The sequence below is a fragment of the Lampetra planeri genome, chromosome 81 (genome assembly GCF_965212315.1).
Source record: "Lampetra planeri chromosome 81, kcLamPlan1.2.h2, whole genome shotgun sequence".
Lineage (NCBI taxonomy): Eukaryota > Metazoa > Chordata > Hyperoartia > Petromyzontiformes > Petromyzontidae > Lampetra > Lampetra planeri.
The window spans coordinates 941,024-966,637 of NC_136185.1; the positions used below are offsets into that span (position 1 = coordinate 941,024).

The 25,614-nt window shown below is 43.8% G+C and overlaps 1 protein-coding gene across 1 annotated transcript in view; it reads right to left on the reverse strand.

The window, feature by feature from the left end:
• Window positions 1-4,235: 4,235 nt before the first annotated feature.
• Window positions 4,236-25,614, reverse strand: part of LOC144738291 (uncharacterized) — a 121,175-nt gene continuing 99,796 nt past the window's right edge. Inside the window, exons 3-6 of the mRNA XM_078621298.1 lie at window positions 16,138-16,547; window positions 11,912-12,188; window positions 7,573-7,797; window positions 4,236-4,511 (exon numbers count right to left, since the gene is read on the reverse strand). Of these exons, the coding sequence (XP_078477424.1) occupies window positions 4,236-4,511; window positions 7,573-7,797; window positions 11,912-12,188; window positions 16,138-16,547 (1,188 nt within the window). The remainder of the gene's footprint in view (window positions 4,512-7,572; window positions 7,798-11,911; window positions 12,189-16,137; window positions 16,548-25,614) is intronic.

Below are 25,614 nucleotides of genomic sequence, written 5' to 3' on the forward strand. Positions count from 1 at the left end.
TAGAAGGTGCCATGTCATCTTCTCACAGCTAATTGCGTGTTAAAGTTTATTCTAGACTTCGTCACGTTAAGGTGGTGCTTTGTAGTCCTATCGGACTACTTGTTGATGTATTGTGATGTGCAGTGGTTGTGTGGTGGTTCAATTTCTAATTTTACTCTCGTGGTTAAGTGGTTTTGTTGAGCTAAAGTTGGAGAAAAACTGTGATCACAACTTTGCTCAATATTTTAATCATGTTCTTTATTTTATTTTTTCATTGTGTAATAAATAAATATCTTTAATAATAGGTTTCAGAGTGTGCGTAGATTGCACGTTCGATGTTTTTGCGTTTGATGGCTTGGACTTCTGGACGAATGGATTCAGTCGAAAAGGACGTCAATGGGGAAATCGACGTTTACGTGTTCGATTTTAAGAATATGTTTTAACTGTTGAATTCCTATTGGGAAATAATTTGCCTAGTCCCTTCCTGTTTGAGCATGCGTATTAATACAGATTTCGATACGAGTATTAACGTGAATTTTCTTGCAGATTAATAAAGACCTGAATTGTTTTTAAAGATGACTGATCGTACGTTATTTCAACCATATCCTTCCTTTAAAAAAACACGGACGAGTAGACATACACACACAAGTGTGCTTATAAACACGACTGTCTATACAGCGGTGTGCATTCACACACGAGTGTGCATGTGTTTCTACGCGTTTTAACTTTCATTTTCTTGCAGAACAATAAAGACCTGACATGTTAAAGATGACTAATCGTCCCTTATTGAAGAAGGGAAATAATAAAATAATAAAAATAAAACTATAATTTTTTTATTAAATAATTTTATTATGTTTTATTTTAATTAAATAATAAAAGATTACATTTTAAACATAATAAAATGACTTCATAAATTTATTTTATTATTTTATTATTTCCCTTCTACATGACTTTACCGAAAGAACCAAGAAGGTTAATTTACTTGCAGAACAATAAAGACCTGACATGTTAAAGATGACTAATCGTCCCTTATTGCTACAATGTTCATAGCGAACACGTGTGGAGGCGAGTTTCAGGTGAAGCATCATGACGTCACACTCATGACGTCACACGCACGAGCTGTAGGGGCGGGGCTCTGTCCGCTCAGTGGCGCTGTTTTCATTAATTTAGCACCACGAGCGGGGAGTCTCATCCCTGTAGTTCCCTGTTGTGGTGCCGCATTCATCACCACGTTGCCCTCAATTCTTTGTACGAAACACACACCCACACACGAGTGGACATAGCAGTGTATATACATAGACGAATGTGCATACACACCGCTTTGTACAAACAAACAGCTACACTACTGTTCTCCAAGTGTACTTACACAGCAGTGTAAATACACACACGCTTACAAGCGATACCATTTCGATTATCAATAAAAGTGTATGACAGCAATCGTAATAATTTTCGTGGATTAAATTAAACAAATCACCTTGATTGTTCTGACGCGCTCATATCAACACAAGTACTTCAATATTTTTATAAAACAAAGTCAGCACGGTATAAATTTGCACCTCAAAGTCCAAATCACAATTTTAATACTGCATTTCCCTGGTAACGCCTTTGAACTGGCATCAGTTTGCAGCAAATTGCAGGGTGAATATTAGCAAATTAACGCGAATTATGCGTTGAGATGAATATACGTATTCAGGATTAAGCTCAAAAGCCAGAATCCACAAGTAATGACTAATCCCCTATATGCATTTCCCATAAATATGCTAAATTCCTATTGATATGCAAACTCTTGGAACCTCCGAGTTCAACCAGTCTACACAACAGAGGCTCATTCCTAACAGCGTTATTCAGCCGCACCGAACCTCACAATAATAATATCCTCCCACCCTCAACCAGCATATATACAAGGACTGTTTTCTTGAAATTTCTCTTACTTGATACAGCGATCGTGCTGTGACGGTTCCACCTGAAGTCGGAAGCTTGTGTTGCCTCCGAAACGTCGTGAGAATTATTTTATTATGTTTTATTTTTTTATTTTATTATTTCCCTTCTACGTGACTTTACCGAAAGAACCAAGAAGATAGAGAAGCTCTGTTGCTAGATATGCAGATTGTAATTTCCAAAAATAACAATTGAATGTAAAGTTCATGAAATGCAACGTCGGTTGTTTAGTTACTGCAGCTACATATATACAGTAGGGTGGATAGAATAATACATAGTGTAATATTACACTATGTATTATTATAATATTCTATTATTCTAGGGTATAGGGTGGTGTATAGTAATACAGTATATAATTTAATGTTGGGTTTGTCTATGGCAGCATATAGTACGGGGTAGACCTGTGTGCTGTAAGGGAAAAAAGTTTAGCTGGAAGCATATTATATTTTTTGCGACGTAGAATTGTTATGTATTACTTACTGTTAGTAGCTCAGCGTATTGGAGAGTATATTTAGTATACTGATGATACTATGAAGTTTATACTTTATTTTTTTACGTGGTTGTTTAGTTACTGCAGCTACATACTATTACCATTCCTTCCCTTTATTAATGCTACCCCTACCCCCTCCCTTTGATGCTGCTAGTCCTGCATAATGCACGGGCATAAGTACAACTAATCACATACCTGCATTTCCCATAAATATGCCCATAAATATGCTAAATCCCTCTTGATATGCAAATTATTTTGTCAAGGCGACCTTCCCCCCCTTCCAACCCAGCTTAAATATACGCTCCAAGCATTGTGCTGTTTCATTCAGACGCTGTCTCCCCGACAGACCTGGTCTTCACCTGATGACGGCTGCTTGCGTTGTGGCCGAAACGTCGTGAGAATTATTTTATTATATTTTTTTTTTTTTTATTGTTTCCATTCGACGTGACTTTACCGAAAGAACCAAGAAGATGAATCCCTGCAGTCACGAAAGCTTTAAATCGAAATTTAACTGATCGTTCGTTATATCCTTTCTTTCAAAAAAACTCGGACGAGTAGACATAAACACACGAGTGTGCATATACAGGGGTGTACATACAGATATGCAACGCAGTGTACATAAACACACGAGTGTACATACAAAGCATTGTACATACACTAGGATTGCGTTCCACTGCGAACACGCACGTTTGTTCCTACATACAAATGCACACAAACGCATGTACATGCACACACGAGTGCTCGTCTTGTTGTAGTGTTTCCTATGTAATGGTTTATGGTATACGCAGAAGTACATTGGAACAATACATTTACTCAACGAGTTTTGATTAGGATGGTGCGGTTAAATAGCTATTCCAATCCATTGAGATTGCACATTCAGCAAATTATAATGCGACCACAATGCGATCATAATAATTATAGTGCAATTCTAATCCCGCACCCCCAGATCCGTCCCTAGTTTCGAAAATAAATATCTGCATACATATGCATACATCTGAGTATAGTTGGATTATAATGTAGGAGGACATAGAATAAAGCTAACTCGACTTATATGCATCTTCGGTGGATATGAGTCGAGTTAGATTCCTTCTATGTCCTCCTACATTATAATCCCACTATACTCGGATGAGCAACCACCACTCCTCGACTCCCGTTGATTGGGAGGTGAGGCCACGGTAGCCTGGCGCTTACAGCTTTCCACACCTTACGCCACGCTCCCACATCCCCTTGATTCGTTTGTTTTTCTCTGAAGAAGAGCCCCCTGTTGTTTGGCATTCCCCTCCCACGAGTAACGTTCCATAAAAAATAATCCACTACCTCATCCGCGGTGCCGGACGGTAACGCTGTGGTGGATGTGAGCAATGTCCTGGGAGGGAAGGCTCGTAGCCACCACAGAGGCCCACGTTGTCTCTGGGCGTGTGCGAGGCGCTGGTAATCTCTCCATATTCAATGAAATTACCATAAAAACACGTCCAAAATATTAAACACATGCACTCGAGTTTAACACGTCGGATTTCGGGACCAATATCATCCATAATAGAGGTTTTGGGATTAGATCGCGGAAGTAAATGAATGTGTCGTTAAAATTATACATTAGATAAATGCATACTCACAAAGGGAAGCGTACTTCAACAGGGATTACCATTGGTAGGGCGATTTTAATAAACACAATAGACAGGAAGGACACGTTCAAAGGGCTCGCATAATGCACACGCATAATGTACGTTGCTTCAGTAATACGCCCCCCCCCCCACCCCCACATTGTGCAAGAGCGCAGCTGCGTGGTCAACACATCTACGCTTCTATATGAGTGTAATAAAGGACTCCGTCACACGATGTCGATCTCCGTCGGTCCTTTATTTGTGTTCGTCTTCCGCTCACCCCGCTGGCCTCCTCCTCGGTCCAGCGTCGTCTCTCCTTGCGCCCCACGCACTCTGCAGCTCCCCTGCTGCTCCGCTCTGCATCTACTCTGCTGCTGATGCAACCTCGCACGCCCTGCTAGTCCTCCGCTAGCTCTGCAGCTACTCTGCTGCTCCGTGCAACCTCGCACCCCCTGTGCTAGTCCTCCGCTAGCTCTGCAGCTACTCTGCAGCTGGTGCAACCCCTGCACGCCCCGTGCACCCCGCGCACTCTGCTCTCTCCTCACCCCGCTGGCTGGCGCCGTCCGATGAGCCCCTCAGCCACCAGGCTGAGGCACGGCGACCACCCAAGGTGGTCTACCCTCTTCACTCCCTCGACTGCCCCCGATGTCTTCCTGTCTCCCCCGCTATAACTTCTCCCCCACGTGACCCTGACTCCTCACTCTCGGATCGTCACATCCGGCCTCCCCATTTACGCTCGCATTACATATGTATGCATTTATCTAATGTATAATTTTAACGACACATTAATATACTTCGGCTATCTAACCCCAAAACCTATATTATGGATGATGTTAGTCCCGAAATCTGACGTCTTAAACTCGAGTGTATGTGTTTAATATTTTGGACGTGTTTTTATGGTAATTTTATTGAATATGGAGAGGTTACCAGCGCCTCGCACACGTCCAGAGACCTCGTGGGCCTCTGCGGTGGCTACGAGCCTTCCCTCCAGGACATTGCTCACATCCACCACAGCGTTACCGTCCGGCACCGCGGATGAGGTAGCAGATTATTTTTATGGAACTTTACTCGTGGCAGGGGAATACCAAACAACAGGGGGCTCTTCTTCAGAGAAAAACAAACGAATCAAGGGGACGTGGGAGCGTGGCGTAAGGTGTAGAAAGCTGTAAGCGCCAGGCTACCGTGGGCTCACCTCCCAATCAACGGGAGTCGAGGAGTGGTGGTGCATATCAAGATGAATTTAGCATATTTATGGGAAATGCAGATATGGGATTAGTCATAACTTGTGGAATCTGGCTATTGAGCTTAATCCTGAATACGTATATTCATCTCACCGTATAATTCGCGTTAATTTGCTAATATTCACCCTGCAATGTGCTGCAAACTGCTGTCAGTTCAAAGGCGTTACCAGGGAAATGCAGTATTCAAATTGTGATTTGGACTTTGAGTTTCAACTTTATACCGTGCTGACTTTGTTTTATATATATTTAAGTACTTATGTTGATATGAGCGCGTCAGAACAATCAAGGTGTTTTTTTTAATTTAATCCAGGAAATTTATTACGATTGCTGTCATACACTTTAAAATGATAATCGAAATGGTATAGCTTGTAAGCGTGTGTGTATTTACACTGCAGTGTAAGTACACTTGGGGAGCGGTAGTGTAGCGGTTTGTATGTACAAAGCGGTGTGTATGCACATTCGTCTATGTATATACACTGCTATGTCCACTCGTGTGTGGGTGTGTGTTTCGTACAAAGAATTGAGGGCAACGTGGTAATGAATGCGGCACCACAACAAGGAACTACTGGGATGAGACTCCCCGCTCGTGGTGCTAAATTAATGAAAACAGCGCCACTGAGCGGACAGAGCCCCGCCCCTACAGCTCGTGCGTGTGACGTCATGAGTGTGACGTTATGAGTGTGATCAGCGGACAGTCACGATGCTGCCAGGTGAGGGTCAACTTGTGTGCTGGAGATGCTTCACCTGAAACTCGCCTCCACACGTGTTCGCTATGAACATTGTAGCAATAAGGGACGATTAGTCATCTTTAACATGTCAGGTCTTTCATTGTTCTGCAAGAAAATTAAAGTTAAAACTCGTAGAAACACATGCACACTCGTGTGTGAATGCACATCGCTTTATAGACAGTCGTGTTTATAAGCACACTTGTGTGTGTATGTCTACTCGTCCGTGTTTTTTTAAAGGAAGGATAGGGTTGAAATAACGTACGATCAGTCATCTTTAAAAACAATTCAGGTTTTTATTAATCTGCAAAAAAATTCACGTTAATACTCGTATTTGAAATCTTTATTAATACGCTTGCTCAAACAGAAAGGGACTAGGCAAATTATTTCCAAATAACAGTTAAAACATATTCTTAAAATCTAACACGTGAACGTCGATTTCCCCATTGACGTCCTCTTCGACTGAAGCCATTGGTCCATAAGTCCAAGCCATCAAACACAAGAACAACGAACGTGCAATCCACGCACACTCTGAAACCTATTATTTTAAGTTATTTATTTATTACACAATGATACAAAAAAATTAAAGAACATGTTCAAAATATTGATCAAAGTTGTGATCACAGTATTTCTCCAACTTTAGCTCAACAAAACCACTTAACCACGAGAGTAAAATTAGAAATTGAACCACCACACAACCACTGCGCTTCACAACACATCAACAAGATAGGAATACAAAGCACCACCTTAACGTGACGAAGTCTAGAATAAACTTTAACACGCAATTAGCTGTGAGAAGATGGCATGGCACCTTCTACCATAAACACCACACATTTACCAGTCCCGATGATACAACCACCAGACGAAGCAAGGCATCTATAGAAGTATAACATTGTTGTCATCCTGAAATAAGTGAACACTTCTGGAACTTAAATGGAAGGCTTTCATCTGAACACATTATAGAGCATTCACAACAACACTCCAGCTCGGTGTACTGGAAATCACTGAAAAAATATATATCTTAGAGACGCGAATATACACAATGCAACAGTTAACAGATGTACTCAATACGCTTGAGTCTCCAGCCACTCCATTCCATCCAGCAATCTCTAAGGATCCACCTGCAAAGGTTAGAAAGATGCATTTTTATCAGGACTCATTGCAGCACTTTATATTCTACATTTTGATTTCAATTCCCTATCATTGCGGATCTTCTGGTGCTTGTTTCGGGGTGATGACCGTGAACATGTCCTCTCCCTCGTAGAGCAATTAAATGGCTTCTCGCCCGAGTGTATTTTCTGGTGACTGTGAAGATTTTATTTCCGTGAAAATGCCTTCCCGCACACAGTGCAATTGAATGGCTTTTCGTTCTTGTGTGTTTTCTGGTGTCTGTTAAGATTTGATTCATCCGCAAATGCCTTTCCACAAATAGAGCACTTGAATGGCTTCTCGCCCGTGTGTGTTTTCTGGTGACTGTAAAGAATAGATTTCCAAGCAAATGCCTTCCCACAAACAGAGCACTTGAATGGCTTCTCGCCCGAGTGTGTTTTCTGGTGACTGTTTAGAGTTGATTTCTCTGCAAATGCCTTCAAACAAACAGAGCACTTGAATGGCTTCACGCCCGTGTGTGTTTTCTGGTGAGTTTTTAGATTTGATTTCTGAGCAAATGCCTTCCCACAAACAGCGCACTTGAATGGCTTCTCGCCCGTGTGTGTTTTCTGGTGAGTGTTAAGATTGGATTTCTGTGAAAATGTCTTCCCACAAACAGAGCACTTGAATGGCTTCTCGCCCGTGTGTGCTTTCTGGTGCCTGTGAAGATATGACTTCCATAAAAATGCCTTCAAACAAACAGAGCAATTGAACGGCTTCTGGCCCGTGTGTGCGTGGCGCTGTGGAGAGTTTATCTGCTCCATGTGACTGATTCTTCAGAGCAGAGTAACAGTCGCGGGTGTTGTTGAGAGTTAAAGGCACCCTCTAAGCTGCGTGGATGTCTGGCTCAAATCGCCAAAAAGCAAACTCTCACTAACGTCTAACCGACACACAGTAACGTCTCGTAAGTCGGGCTACACGCGACTACCAGTTTTATCCACTAACGAAGACACTTACTTGTTGATGCACGGCGTGTCGATGTCCCTGTTACCCGTCTGAAGAGATCGCCACGAACTCTCCCAGTCGCCAGGCAATCGGGCTCGCCAGGCTGGGTCTCGCAAGAAAAGGGTAATCTGCAGAGCGAGGAGTTGCGCGTCTATCCTCAGTGAAATCCCTCTCGAAATGGTCTTGAGGCCTAAATTTAAGCCCCTTATAACTCCCCTCTAGCATCCAAATCCTTTGTTCTCGACTTGGCCTATCATGGACTTTGCATTCAATTGTTAATTTTTTACATTAACAATCCGCATATGTAGCAACATAGCTTAGCGAATCTGGCCATTGTAATTTAACCTTAATACGTATGCACATTATACTGCGTAATTGTACACTTCTGTTTGAATAATTACATACATCTCCATGCATAATTCCGTGCTTCCTGTGAATTTGCTAATATTCACCCGACAATGTCCTCTAAACTGCAGGGATTCATCTTCATGGTTCTTTCGGTAAAGTCACGTAGAAGGGAAGTAATAAAATAATAAAAATAAAACATAATAAAATAATTCTCACGACGGAAGAGATGGAGGACGAGACAATGAAGGAAGGGGGTTGTTTTTTCAAAACTTTACTCGTGGCAGGGGATTGGCAAACAACAGGGAATGCCTCTTCTGAGAAACAAAAAACGAATGAAGGGGGCGTGGGAGCGTGGCGTAAGGTGTGGAAAGCTGTAAGTCACAGGTATCAATCGAATTGGGTCAATGACACCAGCACACGAATGGTGGGGTCGTTTGGAATGATGTTGCATTGATGAAAGATGAAGTTCTCGACGTTGCATTTCATGAACTTTACATTCAATTGTTATTTTTGGAATTTACAATCTGCATATCTAGCAACAGAGCTTGTCTATCTTCTTGGTTCTTTCGGTAAAGTCACGTAGAAGAAAAAGAATAAAATAAAAAGAAATAAAACATAATAAAATAATTCTCACGACGTTTCGGAGGCAACACAAGCTTCCGACTTCAGGTGGAACCGTCACAGCACGATAGCTGTATCAAGTAAGAGAAATTCCAAGAAAACAGTCCTTGTATATATACTGGTTGAGGGTGGGAGGATATTATTATTGTGAGGTTCGATGCGGCTGAAACACGCTGTTAGGAATGAGCCTTTGTTGTGTAGGCTGGTTGAACTCGGAGGTTCCAAGAGTTTGCATATCGAGAGTAATTTAGCATATTTATGGGAAATGCAGATATGGGATTAGTCATGACTTGTGGAATCTGGCTATTGAGCTTAATACTGAATACGTATATTCATCTCACCGCATAATTCGCGTTAATTTGCTAATTTTCACCCTGCAATGTGCTGCAAACTGCTGCATGTTCAAAGGCGTTACCAGGGAAATGCAGTATTAAAATTCTGATTTGGACTTTGAGGTGCAACTTTATACCGTGCTGACTTTGTTTTATAAAAATATTGAAGTACTTGTGTTGATATGACCGCGTCAGAACAATCAAGGTGATTTGTTTAATTTAATCCAAGAACATTATTACGATTGCTTTCATACACTTTAAATGGTAATCGAAATGGTATTGCCTGTAAGCGTGTGTGTATTTACACTGCTGTGTAAGTACACTTGGGGAGCGGTAGTGTAGCGGTTTGTATGTACAAAGCGGTGTGTATGCACATTCGTCTATGTATATACACTGCTATGTCCACTCGTGTGTGGGTGAGTGTTTCGTACAAAGAATTGAGGGCAACGTGGTGATGAATGCGGCACCACAACAGGGAACTACAGGGATGAGACTCCCCGCTCGTGGTGCTAAATTAATGAAAACAGCGCCACTGAGCGGACAGAGCCCCGCCCCTACAGCTCGTGCGTGTGACGTCATGAGTGTGATCAGCGGACAGCCACGATGCTGCCAGGTGAGCGTCAACTTGTGTGCTTGAGATGCTTCACCTGAAACTCGCCTCCACACGTGTTCGCTATGAACATTGTAGCAATAAGGGACGATTAGTCATCTTTAACATGTCAGGTCTTTATTGTTCTGCAAGTAAATTCACCTTCTTGGTTCTTTCGGTAAAGTCACGAAGAAGGGAAATAATAAAATAATAAAACATAATTAAATAAGTTTTAGAAGTAATTTTATTCTGTAAAAAATTTATTATTGTTTTATTTAATAAAAATAAAACATAATACAATTATTTTAGAATTTTTTTGTTTGTTTTATTTTTATTATTTTATTATTTCCCTTCTTCAATAAGGGACGATTAGTCATCTTTAACATGTCAGGTCTTTATTGTTCTGCAAGTAAATTAACGTTAAAACTCGTAGAAACACATGCACACTCGTGTGTGAATGCACACCGCTGTATAGACAGTCGTGTTCATAAGCACACTTGTGTGTGTGTATGTCTACTCGTCCGTGTTTTTTTTAAGGAAGGATTTGGTTGAAATAACGTACTCGTATCGAAATCTTTATTAATACGCATGCTCAAACAGGAAGGAACTAGGCAGATGATTTCCCAATTGGAATTCAACAGTTAAAACATATTCTTAAAATCTAACACGTGAACGTCGATTTCCCCATTGACGTCCTTTTCGACTGAAGCCATTCGTCCATCAAACACAAGAACAACGAACGTGCAATGATAAAAAAGAAATTAAAGAACATGTTTAAAATATTGAACAAAGTTGTGATCACAGTATTTCTCCAACTTTAGCTCAACAAAACCGATAGGACTACGAAGCACCACCTTAACGTGACAATGTCTAGAATAAACAAGACAGCACGCTCACATCATTTGCTGTCAGAAGATTACAACACATGCCACCTTCTAGCATAAGCACCAGCCATTTAACAACCCCGATGATCCAACTACCAGACGAAGCAATGTATCCATCGAAGTATAAAATTGTTGCCATCCTGAAGTAAGTGAACACTTCTGGAACTTAAACGGAAGACTTTCATCTGAACACATTATAGAGCATTCACAACATCACTCTAGCTTGGAGTACTGGGAATCACTGAAAAAATATATCTAAGAGACACGAATATACACAGGGCAACATTAACAGATGTACTCAATACGTTTGAGTCTTCAGCCACTCCACTACATCCAGCCATCTCTTCAGATCCAACTTCATGGGGTCAAAAGAGGAATTTACTTTAGAACTCATTACATCACTTTCGAATTCAGCTTTTTATTCCTGATGACTTGTGAAGTGTTTTCTAACCGTGAAAATGCTTCAAATGATCACACTAGCTTGTAGTACTGCTGCAAATCACTGATTAAAAAAGAGTTGTACGTTATTAATTGATCTTACAGAGATACGGACATGCACGTTCCAGGACTTCAACAGCTAAAAGTGCTCAAAACTTTGATTTTCCAGCCACTCCAGCAGCCATTTTTGAGTATCCAACTGCATGGGGTCGAAAGTGGAATTGTCTTCAGCGCTGATTACATCCACTACATCTAGCCATCTCTCAGGATCCAACTGCATGGGGCCGAAAGATGAATTGTCGTCAGCGCTCATTACATCCGCTACATTCAACGATCTCTCAGGATCCGCCTGCCTCGGTTCGAAAGATGCATTTTTTTCAGGACTCATTGCAGCACTTTGAATTTCACCGTTTGATTTCACTTCCCTATCATTGCGGATCTTCTGGTGCTTGTTTCGGGGTGATAACCGTGAACATGTCCTCTCCCTCGTAGAGCAATTAAATGGCTTTTCGCCCGTGTGTGTTTTCTGGTGACTGTGAAGATTTGATTTCCGTGAAAATGCCTTCCCACACAAAGAGCACTTGAACGGCTTCTCGCCCGTGTGTGTTTTCTGGTGCCTGTGAAGATCTACTTTCTGTGCAAATGCCTTCCCACAAAGAGAGCACTTGAACGGCTTCTCGCCCGTGTGTGTTTTCTGGTGAGTGTTAAGATTTGATTTCTGTGCAAATGCCTTCCCACACACAGAGCACTCGAATGGCATCTCGCCCGAGTGTGTTTTCTGGTGACTGTTTAGATTTGATTTCTGTGAAAATGTCTTCCCACACACAGAGCACTTGAACGGCTTCTCACCCGTGTGTGTCTTCTGGTGAGTGTTAAGATTTGATTTACGTGAAAATGCCTTCCCACACACAGAACAATTGAACGGCTTCTGGCCCGTGTGTGTGTGGCGCTGTGGAGAGTTTATCTGCTCCATGTGACTGATTCTTCAGAGCAGAGTAACAGTCGCGGGTGTTGTTGAGAGTTAAAGGCACCCTCTAAGCTGCGTGGATGTCTGGCTCAAATCGCCAAAAAGCAAACTCTCACTAACGTCTAACCGACACACAGTAACGTCTCGTAAGTCGGGCTACACGCGACTACAAGTTTTATCCACTAACGAAGACACTTACTTGTTGATGCACGGCGTGTCGATGTCCCTGTTACCCGTCTGAAGAGATCGCCACGAACTCTCCCAGTCGCCAGGCAATCGGGCTCGCCAGGCTGGGTCTCGCAAGAAAAGGGTAATCTGCAGAGCGAGGAGTTGCGCGTCTATCCTCAGTGAAATCCCTCTCGAAATGGTCTTGAGGCCTAAATTTAAGCCCCTTATAACTCCCCTCTAGCATCCAAATCCTTTGTTCTCGACTTGGCCTATCATGGACTTTGCATTCAATTGTTAATTTTTTACATTAACAATCCGCATATGTAGCAACATAGCTTAGCGAATCTGGCCATTGTAATTTAACCTTAATACGTATGCACATTATACTGCGTAATTGTACACTTCTGTTTGAATAATTACATACATCTCCATGCATAATTCCGTGCTTCCTGTGAATTTGCTAATATTCACCCGACAATGTCCTCTAAACTGCAGGGATTCATCTTCATGGTTCTTTCGGTAAAGTCACGTAGAAGGGAAGTAATAAAATAATAAAAATAAAACATAATAAAATAATTCTCACGACGGAAGAGATGGAGGACGAGACAATGAAGGAAGGGGGTTGTTTTTTCAAAACTTTACTCGTGGCAGGGGATTGGCAAACAACAGGGAATGCCTCTTCTGAGAAACAAAAAACGAATGAAGGGGGCGTGGGAGCGTGGCGTAAGGTGTGGAAAGCTGTAAGTCACAGGTATCAATCGAATTGGGTCAATGACACCAGCACACGAATGGTGGGGTCGTTTGGAATGATGTTGCATTGATGAAAGATGAAGTTCTCGACGTTGCATTTCATGAACTTTACATTCAATTGTTATTTTTGGAATTTACAATCTGCATATCTAGCAACAGAGCTTGTCTATCTTCTTGGTTCTTTCGGTAAAGTCACGTAGAAGAAAAATAATAAAATAAAAAGAAATAAAACATAATAAAATAATTCTCACGACGTTTCGGAGGCAACACAAGCTTCCGACTTCAGGTGGAACCGTCACAGCACGATAGCTGTATCAAGTAAGAGAAATTCCAAGAAAACAGTCCTTGTATATATACTGGTTGAGGGTGGGAGGATATTATTATTGTGAGGTTCGATGCGGCTGAAACACGCTGTTAGGAATGAGCCTTTGTTGTGTAGGCTGGTTGAACTCGGAGGTTCCAAGAGTTTGCATATCGAGAGTAATTTAGCATTTTTATGGGAAATGCAGATATGGGATTAGTCATGACTTGTGGAATCTGGCTATTGAGCTTAATACTGAATACGTATATTCATCTCACCGCATAATTCGCGTTAATTTGCTAATTTTCACCCTGCAATGTGCTGCAAACTGCTGCATGTTCAAAGGCGTTACCAGGGAAATGCAGTATTAAAATTCTGATTTGGACTTTGAGGTGCAACTTTATACCGTGCTGACTTTGTTTTATAAAAATATTGAAGTACTTGTGTTGATATGACCGCGTCAGAACAATCAAGGTGATTTGTTTAATTTAATCCAAGAACATTATTACGATTGCTTTCATACACTTTAAATGGTAATCGAAATGGTATTGCCTGTAAGCGTGTGTGTATTTACACTGCTGTGTAAGTACACTTGGGGAGCGGTAGTGTAGCGGTTTGTATGTACAAAGCGGTGTGTATGCACATTCGTCTATGTATATACACTGCTATGTCCACTCGTGTGTGGGTGAGTGTTTCGTACAAAGAATTGAGGGCAACGTGGTGATGAATGCGGCACCACAACAGGGAACTACAGGGATGAGACTCCCCGCTCGTGGTGCTAAATTAATGAAAACAGCGCCACTGAGCGGACAGAGCCCCGCCCCTACAGCTCGTGCGTGTGACGTCATGAGTGTGATCAGCGGACAGCCACGATGCTGCCAGGTGAGCGTCAACTTGTGTGCTTGAGATGCTTCACCTGAAACTCGCCTCCACACGTGTTCGCTATGAACATTGTAGCAATAAGGGACGATTAGTCATCTTTAACATGTCAGGTCTTTATTGTTCTGCAAGTAAATTCACCTTCTTGGTTCTTTCGGTAAAGTCACGAAGAAGGGAAATAATAAAATAATAAAACATAATTAAATAAGTTTTAGAAGTAATTTTATTCTGTAAAAAATTTATTATTGTTTTATTTAATAAAAATAAAACATAATACAATTATTTTAGAATTTTTTTGTTTGTTTTATTTTTATTATTTTATTATTTCCCTTCTTCAATAAGGGACGATTAGTCATCTTTAACATGTCAGGTCTTTATTGTTCTGCAAGTAAATTAACGTTAAAACTCGTAGAAACACATGCACACTCGTGTGTGAATGCACACCGCTGTATAGACAGTCGTGTTCATAAGCACACTTGTGTGTGTGTATGTCTACTCGTCCGTGTTTTTTTTAAGGAAGGATTTGGTTGAAATAACGTACTCGTATCGAAATCTTTATTAATACGCATGCTCAAACAGGAAGGAACTAGGCAGATGATTTCCCAATTGGAATTCAACAGTTAAAACATATTCTTAAAATCTAACACGTGAACGTCGATTTCCCCATTGACGTCCTTTTCGACTGAAGCCATTCGTCCATCAAACACAAGAACAACGAACGTGCAATGATAAAAAAGAAATTAAAGAACATGTTTAAAATATTGAACAAAGTTGTGATCACAGTATTTCTCCAACTTTAGCTCAACAAAACCGATAGGACTACGAAGCACCACCTTAACGTGACAATGTCTAGAATAAACAAGACAGCACGCTCACATCATTTGCTGTCAGAAGATTACAACACATGCCACCTTCTAGCATAAGCACCAGCCATTTAACAACCCCGATGATCCAACTACCAGACGAAGCAATGTATCCATCGAAGTATAAAATTGTTGCCATCCTGAAGTAAGTGAACACTTCTGGAACTTAAACGGAAGACTTTCATCTGAACACATTATAGAGCATTCACAACATCACTCTAGCTTGGAGTACTGGGAATCACTGAAAAAATATATCTAAGAGACACGAATATACACAGGGCAACATTAACAGATGTACTCAATACGTTTGAGTCTTCAGCCACTCCACTACATCCAGCCATCTCTTCAGATCCAACTTCATGGGGTCAAAAGAGGAATTTCCTTTAGAACTCATTACATCACTTTCGAATTCAGCTTTTTATTCCTGATGACTTGTGAAGTGTTTTCTAACCGTGAAAATGCTTCGAATGATCACACTAGCTTGTAGTACTGCTGCAAATCACTGATTAAAAAAGAGTTGTACGTTATTAATTGATCTTACAGAGATACGGACATGCACGTTCCAGGACTTCAACAGCTAAAAGAAGTGCTCAAAACTTTGATTTTCCAGCCACTCCAGCAGCCATTTTTGAGTATCCAACTGCATGGGGTCGAAAGTGGAATTGTCTTCAGCGCTGATTACATCCACTACATCTAGCCATCTCTCAGGATCCAACTGCATGGGGCCGAAAGATGAATTGTCGTCAGCGCTCATTACATCCGCTACATTCAACGATCTCTCAGGATCCGCCTGCCTCGGTTCGAAAGATGCATTTTTTTCAGGACTCATTGCAGCACTTTGAATTTCACCGTTTGATTTCACTTCCCTATCATTGCGGATCTTCTGGTGCTTGTTTCGGGGTGATAACCGTGAACATGTCCTCTCCCTCGTAGAGCAATTAAATGGCTTTTCGCCCGTGTGTGTTTTCTGGTGACTGTGAAGATTTGATTTCCGTGAAAATGCCTTCCCACACAAAGAGCACTTGAACGGCTTCTCGCCCGTGTGTGTTTTCTGGTGCCTGTGAAGATCTACTTTCTGTGCAAATGCCTTCCCACAAAGAGAGCACTTGAACGGCTTCTCGCCCGTGTGTGTTTTCTGGTGAGTGTTAAGATTTGATTTCTGTGCAAATGCCTTCCCACACACAGAGCACTCGAATGGCATCTCGCCCGAGTGTGTTTTCTGGTGACTGTTTAGATTTGATTTCTGTGAAAATGTCTTCCCACACACAGAGCACTTGAACGGCTTCTCACCCGTGTGTGTCTTCTGGTGAGTGTTAAGATTTGATTTACGTGAAAATGCCTTCCCACACACAGAACAATTGAACGGCTTCTGGCCCGTGTGTGTGTGGCGCTGTGGAGAGTTTATCTGCTCCATGTGACTGATTCTTCAGAGCAGAGTAACAGTCGCGGGTGTTGTTGAGGGTTAAAGGCACCCTCTAAGCTGCGTGGATGTCTGTCTCAAATCGCCAAAAAGCAAACTCTCACTAACGTCTAACCGACACACAGTAACGTATCGTAAGTCGGGCTACACGCGACTACCAGTTTTATCCACTAACGAAGACACTTACTTGTTGATGCACGGCGTGTCGATGTCCCTGTAACCCGTCTGAAGAGATCGCCACGAACTCTCCCAGTCGCCAGGCAATCGGGCTCGCCAGGCTGGGTCTCGCAGGAGAAGGGTAATCTACAGAGCGAGGAGTTGCGCGTCTATCCTCAGTGAAATCCCTCTCGAAATGGGCTTGAGGTCTGATTTTAAGCCCCATATAACTCCCCTCTCGCATACAATTCCTTTGTTCTCGACTTGGCTTATCATGGACTTTGCATTCAATTGTTAATTTTTACTTTAACAATTCGCATATATAGCAACATAGCTTAGCTATGTCCATTGTAATTAAACATTAATACGTATGTACATCTGACTGCATAATTGTACGCATAATTCAGTGCTTCCTGTGAATCTGCTAATATTCACCCGGCTATGTCCTGTAAACTTCTGCAGGTTTAGAAGATTCAACAGCGACATACAGTTCGAAGTATAGAAATGAAGATGTGCAAGTTTATACTGTGCTGAACCTGTTTAATACACCTATTTAAGGACATTCGTGTTGAACATGGTGCTTCTAACAAACAAGTGTGTTATATAATAATTTACGTCAAACTTTGAATAATCATCTGAATGGTTTTGCTTGTAAGCGTGGTTTAACAAGACCCTGCGGGGTGGGCTGGTAGGAATAATACCAATACCGGTACAGGTATATCGACCGCACACACACGCGCACACACACACACACATACGCGCACACACGCACATACACGTACACACGCACACACAAACACACGCACACACACCGCACGCACACACACGTACACACACATGCACGCACGCACACGTAATGAAGTTGTGTTGCTACGCTTCCAGTTCGCCGTGAATAACGATCCGAAGCCCAATAGCGCCCATTCATCACGCCGCTCGAGTGGGCCGGACACGCACACACGCACGCACACACACGCACACAGTCACACATATACACACACGCACGCACACACGCACACACAGACACGCACACACGCGCATACACACGCACACACACGCACGCACGCAAACCCACACACACACACGCGCATACACACGCACACACACACGCACACACGCGCACACACACACGCACCTCTCACCTGCAAGGCAGCGGTCGCCGCTTCTCCTCCAACATCTCGTCGCGGCAGCTGTAACGATGGTGCAAGTTTGTTTTTATCATCAATTCCTCCTCCACCCCTCCCCGCCACTGTTCACCCACCAGAATAAATGAGTTCGCCCATAGTCAGTCGATCACAAAGTTTCGCCGTGAGGCGCCGGAAGCGACGGCCATCTTGTTTAATTCACAGTTCGCAGGGGGAGCGGGCGGCCATCTTGTCGGACGGACAAACAGACGCGGACGGACGGACGGACAAATGGACGCGGACGGACGGACGGACGATATAATCTATTGGTGGTCTGGTCCACTTCGTTCCTACCAGTATAATAAAGTAACTCACCTTATAGCCTGTAACATACGACCTTCGGTGTGTATATACACCAGTGTGAATGTGTTCAATATTTTACTGGTAGGAACGAAGTGGACCAGACCACCAATAGATTAATGTGTCCGTCCGTCCGTCCGTCCGTCCGCGTTTGTCCGTCCGTCCGTCCGTCCGCGTTTGTCCGTCCGTCCGTCCGCGTTTGTCCGTCCGTCCGTCCGCGTTTGTCCGTCCGTCCGTGTATCAACATCGCCCCCTACTGCAAACACTTGGCATGACCCTGTCCGACAAGATGGCCGCCCGCTCCCCCTGCGATATGTGAATTAAACAAGATGGCCGTCGCTTCCGGCGCATCACGGCAAAACTTTAAACTTCGCTTCAAAATTACTTTACTGAAACGCAGCACGTTTATTTAAAAAATTACGTTACTGAAACGCTGCACGCTTTTTAACACAGAGACAAGAAACATTTATTAACACAGAGACGAGATACATTTAATCGCCATATTTGTGCACGAAAAGCACGGCACGAGGCCTAGTGCGGCAGGCTTCGTGAGGCCTAGTGCGGCAGGCTTATTAACACAGAGATGAAACGCAGCACGTTTATTGTTGTTGTTGTGCATATTGGCAGTGGTACCTGACTCGGCTGAATCTGCAGCCCGGCAGCGGCAGAGCAGAGGCAGCGAGAGGCCTCGTCGCTGCTGCTATTCACTCGCTTATAGTTCTACCGTGTTCACTACATCTGTCGTGTTCACTACATCTGCTGTGTTCACTACATCTCTGCGTGTTCACTATCATCTCTACATCTCTGTCGTGTTCACTATCATCTCTACATCTCTGTCGTGTTCACTACATCTCTGTCGTGTTCACTATCATCTCTACATCTCTGTCGTGTTCACTATATCTCTGTCGTGTTCACTATCATCTCTACATCTCTGTCGTGTTCACTACATCTCTGCCGTGTTCACCACATCTCTGCCGTGTTCACCACATCTCTGCCGTGTTCACCACATCTCTGTCGTGTTCACCACATCTCTGCCGTGTTCACCACATCTCTGCCGTGTTCACTACATCTCTGCCGTGTTCACTACATCTGCTGTGTTCACTACATCTCTGTCGTGTTCACTATATCTCTGTCGTGTTCACTATTATCTCTACATCTCTGTCGTGTTCACTACATCTCTGCCGTGTTCACCACATCTCTGCCGTGTTCACCACATCTCTGCCGTGTTCACCACATCTCTGTCGTGTTCACTACATCGTATTCACACGCAAGTATTTCTACTTGTGCTGCAATCTTTGATTATTTAGCTGCTGGCTGCATGTTTGGTGGCGATGCTACCGTTATAGCAGCACCAACTGCGGTTGGTTCTGGGTCCATGGAAACGACGCTTTTCACTGCGAGTTTGTAAAGGGTTCCAGCAGCAAATGCGGTCTCTGTTTCAGCAAGCATCTTTTCAACGTGGGCGTCCAGACAACCATTGGGGTCTTCAAAGTCGTGGTTGTTTTCGGTATCCATGTCGTGCGCGCGAATAAAAACTCGAAGTGCCAAACAAACACTGCTCAATGTAGTACTGTTATATGAATATGCCAAACGCCCGTTTATTCAACTCTATGTAGACGACATAAAATGCACCAAGGTGCCGTTTATTCCCTCTATTTTATTTCACCTTTATACTAGTAAATGCATTCGAGTTTCCCCATCTAAGGTCAATTAATCTCAGATGTGATCGTTTGGAAATGAAAGACTACGAGTCTTTAAATCTCACAGCGTTTCTTGTCAAAACAAACACTTTTAATTAACGTTACACTAGAATACAGTAATTTTTTCTTTAACTCCTCTATACCCGGTCGATATCCCTGTACCGGTACTAAGTATTATTCCTACCAGCCCACCCAGCAGGGTCCTGTTAAATCGACGTTTGCGTGTTTGATTTTTAGAAGATTTTAAACTATTAAATTCTTGAAAGTAAAATAATTTGCATCGTTCTTCAACTGTTTGACCAAACGAATATTAATAAAGATTTCGATACGAGTTTTAACATCAATGTTCTTGCAGATTAATTAAAACCTGATTTGTTTTTAAAGATGACTGATCGTACGTTATTGCTACCATCTTCTTCTTTAGTGCTGCCTAATGGCGTGTGCGACTTCACGATGATATTGGTCCCGGTCTCGCACGGCGTGTAGAGTTTGTGCTGCTGCTGCTGTTAATTGTCGCCATGTTTTGATGTTACTGAGCCATGTCGTTTTTGGCCGTCCTGGTCGTTTTTTCCCTTCGATTTTCCTTCCAGGATTTGCTTTAATAGCTGGTATTTGTGGTCGTTTCGGGCAATGTGGCCTAGGCAGTAACACTTCCTGCTAATGAGGGTCTTCAGCAGTGGACTGTCAGTGCCCATATCTTGCAGAACTTGTGTATTGGTGGTTTTGGCTGTCCATGGGATTTTCAGCATTCTTCGATACAGCCACATCTCGAAAGCTTCGAGCCTTTTTGTTGCTGTTGTTGTCAGTGTCCACGTCTCTACTCCGTACAGCAAAATTGACCAGATGTAGCATTTCAGTGTGCGCAGTTTCAGTGATGTACTCAAGTTGCGGTCTGCAAGGAGTGTTTTCCATTTAATAAATGCTTGCCTTGCTTGTTCAATTCTGCTCTTGATTTCGACTTCATGGTTCAACTGATCGTCAATGATTACACCAAGGTATGTAAATCGGTGTACTTGTTCCAATTTTTCGCTGCCAAGCTTGATTGTTATTTCGCTTGTAGTTCGGCTGACCTTCATAACCTTTGTTTTCTTTTTATTAATTCGTAAGCCCTATATTTGACTCTCTGTGGCAACCTCGTCCAAGATTTGTTGTAGGTCTTGTTCCGAATCGGCCAGCAGTGCAGTGTCGTCGGCATACCTGATGTTGTTGATGTATTGTCCATTGACTTTAATACCAATGTTTTTATCTGCTAGTGTTCGATCAAAAATCTGCTCCGAGTAGATGTTGAAAAGACTGGGTGAAAGTGGGCAGCCTTGTCGTACACCTTTTTGTATTGGTGTTGGGTCTGTCAATTCGTTGTCATATCGGAGTTGGGCTGTTTGCTTCCAATAAAGAGCAATGATGAAGTTGATGTCGTCTTTATCTAGTCCCAGTTGTTTTAATAGAGCTGCTAGTCGGTCGTGGTCGACGGAGTCAAAGGCTTTCTCGTAATCTATGAAGCAGATGTACAATTCTTTCTGATGTTCGTAGCATCGCTGTAGTAGTATCTGTAGACAGAAGATTGCTTCTCTTGTGCCTAGTCCTTTGCAGAAGCCAAACTGTGTGTTCTTCAATGCATTTTCGCATGTGGAGCGTATGCGCTGTTGGATCACCTTCAGGAAGACTTTCAGCACGTGGCTCATCAAGCTTATCAGTCTGTAGTCCTCGCATTTCCGGCTTGTTGCTTTCTTTGGTATGGCCACAAAGATGGATTGTAGCCAGTCGGATGGAATTTTATTGCCATTGTATATTTGATTGTACCAATTAGTCAGTTGTCGTATGTTGTTACTGTCTAATAGTTTGAGCAATTCTGCATGGATTGTGTCGGGCCCGCACGCTTTGCCTGACTTAGCTGTTTTGATTGCATGTTCTACTTCTGATGTTAAAATGTGTAGAGCGTCTTTCGACATCTGTTGGTCTTTTTCTGCAGGTGTTCTCGCGGCGCCATAGAGCTTGTGTATATAGTTTGTCCAGGTGTCCAAGGTAGCTGTTGGAGCTGGTCTGTAGATGTTACCAGCTTCTTTGAGCTTCTTGTGCAGAGTAAAATTGTCATGTTTTTTAATTAGTTCTTCAATCTCGGCGCATTGTTCTTCCATCCACTTTTCTTTTGCCTGTCGGATTGCTTCTCTGATCTTCTGTTGCATTTGTTTGTACTTCTCCAATTTGTTATTTTTGTACATTCTTCGTTTGCTCATTAGATCGAGAATACAATGTGTCATCCATCGTTGTTTCTTTTTCGGTGGCTGATGTCCCAGCATGACTTCTGTTGTTTCTGTGATGCATTGTTTGAACGAGCGCCAGTACTCCTGAACATCTGCTGTTTCTGTTGTTATTGAGCAGATGCTATCGTTGAGATGTTGCTGTACTTGTCTTTTATCGGCGCTGTTCTTCAGTTTCTCCAGGTCTGCTCGTCTCGTCTTTGTACATTGTATTGATCGCAATTTGAGTCTTATTGTAGCTGTTACTGGGTTATGATCTGACGATATATCGGCTCCAGGGTAGGTTTTTGCTGTAATCACACTGGACTTAAACCTGATGTTAATTAGGATATAATCGATTTGGTTCCTGACGATGTTGTTGTCGGAGTCTTGCGGCGAGGTCCACGTGTACAGTCGTCGAGGTGGTAATTGGAACCACGTGTTAGCAATACTGAAACGTTCTTCTTGGCAGAATTGAACCAGTCTGTCGCCTCGTTCATTCCTTGTTCCGAGTCCGTGTTCTCCGACAATGTTCTGCATTCGACCGTGGCCAACCTTGGCGTTGAAGTCGCCCAGGATTATAGTGATGTCTTGCTCATAGACCGATTCGATTTCATGATCTTGTTTATCTGCTGTTGGAGCATACACCTGTAGAATGTTCACGTTAACTTTGTTGCCTGCTAATTGTAGTAGTGCTATTCGTTCTGATACTGGGGTAAAGTTGTTGACTTTATTCGCTAATTTATTGTGTACTATAAAGGCGACACCGTATGTTTGTTTGGTGTTTTCTTCTCCTCCGGAGCAGAAGATGTGGTGTTCGCTCGATATAAACTTTTTTGTTCCAGGCCATTTAGTTTCGCTTAGACCGATTATGTTGATTTTAAGTCGATCCATTTCTTGTATGACATTGGCTAGTTTTCCTGCTTGCAGTAAACTTCTAACGTTCCAAGTTGCTACTTTGAAAGGGTTCTTTGACACAAGCTCGGAGATTCTTAGCACCCCTGTCCTATTCAAAGGACGCCGATAGTCAGGGCCTTTGTTGATTTTGCTTGTCATCATTGAAGTTTTCAAGGGAGAAATAATCCAAGTAGTTTCCCGTTGCTTTATTGGATCACCATTTATTTGAAAAGGTCATGTGGGGACCTTTCGAAACGGGTTTTGTCTGACGTCTCCACTGAAGTCTTCCCGCCTTGGGTGACCCTTCTGAGAGCACTAGGCTCTCGACGGTATAGCGATCAGCTTCTCAGACGTACACAAACTCTCTCGCCGCATTAAGGCACCGTTTCTCGAGAGAGGATGAATCCCTGCAAGCTTTAAATCGAAATACACCGCTTTGTACATATGTAGTAGGTTCAAATTAGGTGCACACACACGCAACTTGGAGGCAACACTATTTATTAAACGGTAAATAATATAACACTCTACATGAGGTGGTGACCACCTTCCTCAACTCACTAACACTCTGGAACACGACACAGACTGGACCAGGCAGGCAACGGCCTGCCTGGCCCAGGACGACGACTCGGGACTTGACGACCGAAGATGTCTTCACCTTGGAGTACAGTACAACAGCCCCTCTCTGCGTTCACACCACGCTTATATCTGGTTTGGCGTGGCTGGCTCCGCCCCGGCGTGGCTGGCTCTCTTCAGGCCACGCCTCCCTTCCCAGGACACGCCTCACTTCCCCCACCTCTGGGAAGGTCCGGATCCCTCCACCACGTGACCCGCCAGGCACCCCCTTGGAGCCCCCAGCCTTCGTACAGGCCAACACAGTAGTGACCGTTCTGTCACTACATCACCCCCCCCTGTATAAACACACAGCCGTCCCCGGCTGTAACACAACTGTGAAACATTGAAAAGGTGTGCCTCCGAACCAACAACATCAATAAATGACCGGCGACCGATAAGAAATACAATCACGTAATATATACAGAATCGACGAGGGTAAAAGGGAACCGCATAGAAAACGGGGAATTAACAACAATTATACATGAAAACTGGCTAACCCACTTACGCTCCAGCACAGCCCCCCCCCCCCCGTTAGAATCACGCATGCAATGACAGTCACCCATTAGCACCCCCCGCCTTTCCGACGTGGCGTCACAACCAGTAGCACGCGTCGGCCATATCGGGGGGGAATTTCCATGTTACCACCCCAACGCCTTTCCGACGCGGAGTCACAACCAGTAGCACACGTCGGCCATATCGGGGGGGGGAATTTCAATGTTACCACCCCACCGCCTTTCCGACGCGGCGTCACAACCAGTAGCACACGTCGGCCATATCGGGGGGGGAATTTCCATGTTACCACCCCACCGCCTTTCCGACGTGGCGTCACAACCAGCAGCACGCGTCGGCCATATCGGTGGGATTTTAACCCAGTCTCTCTCCAAGACTCGCATCGCAGCATATAGCTGTACCGACCAAGCCGAGACGACCCATCGTTCACTCACTGCACAACATGCACCCTAACAACTGAGGGATACAGTCTCAACGTAACAGGACAACTCCACCTGAACCTTACGAATCTCCAGCCCACTGTTTCAACGCACCTCGGAGTGTCTCACTTTCCGGGCCGTCAGGTCAAGCCATCAGACACAGCATGATGGGACCACACTCTCTGAGCCATGTGAGCGCACAGCCCACTTGGCTAGACAAGCCACGGAGTGTCTCGATCTCCGGGCTGTCAGGTCAAGCTGTCAGACAGCATGACGGGACCACACTCTCTGAGCCATGTGAGCGCACAGCCCACTAGGCTAGACAAGCCACGGAGTGTCTCGATCTCCGGGCTGTCAGGTCAAGCTGTCAGACAGCATGACGGGACCACACTCTCTGAGCCATGTGAGCGCACAGCCCACTAGGCTAGACAAGCCACGGAGTGTCTCGATCTCCGGGCTGTCAGGTCAAGCCGTCAGCCATTGCATGACGGGACCACACTCTCAGAGCCATGTGAGCGCACAGCCCACTAGGCTAGACATACCACGGAGTGTTTCAATCTCCGGGCTGTCAGGTCAAGCCGTCAGCCATTGCATGACGGGACCACACTCTCCGAGCCCTGTGAGCGCACAGCCCACTAGGCTAGACATACCACGGAGTGTTTCAATCTCCGGGCTGTCAGGTCAAGCCGTCAGCCATTGCATGACGGGACCACACTCTCCGAGCCCTGTGAGCGCACACAGCCCACTAGGCTAGACATACCACGGAGTGTTTCAATCTCCGGGCTGTCAGGTGAAGCCGTCAGCCATTGCATGACGGGACCACACTCTCCGAGCCATGTGAGCGCACAGCCCACTAGGCTAGACATGCCACGGAGTGTTTCAATCTCCGGGCTGTCAGGTCAAGCCGTCAGCCATTGCATGACGGGACCACAACGTTCATGTTAGACACGCAACACTCACTGGGCCATCCTGGT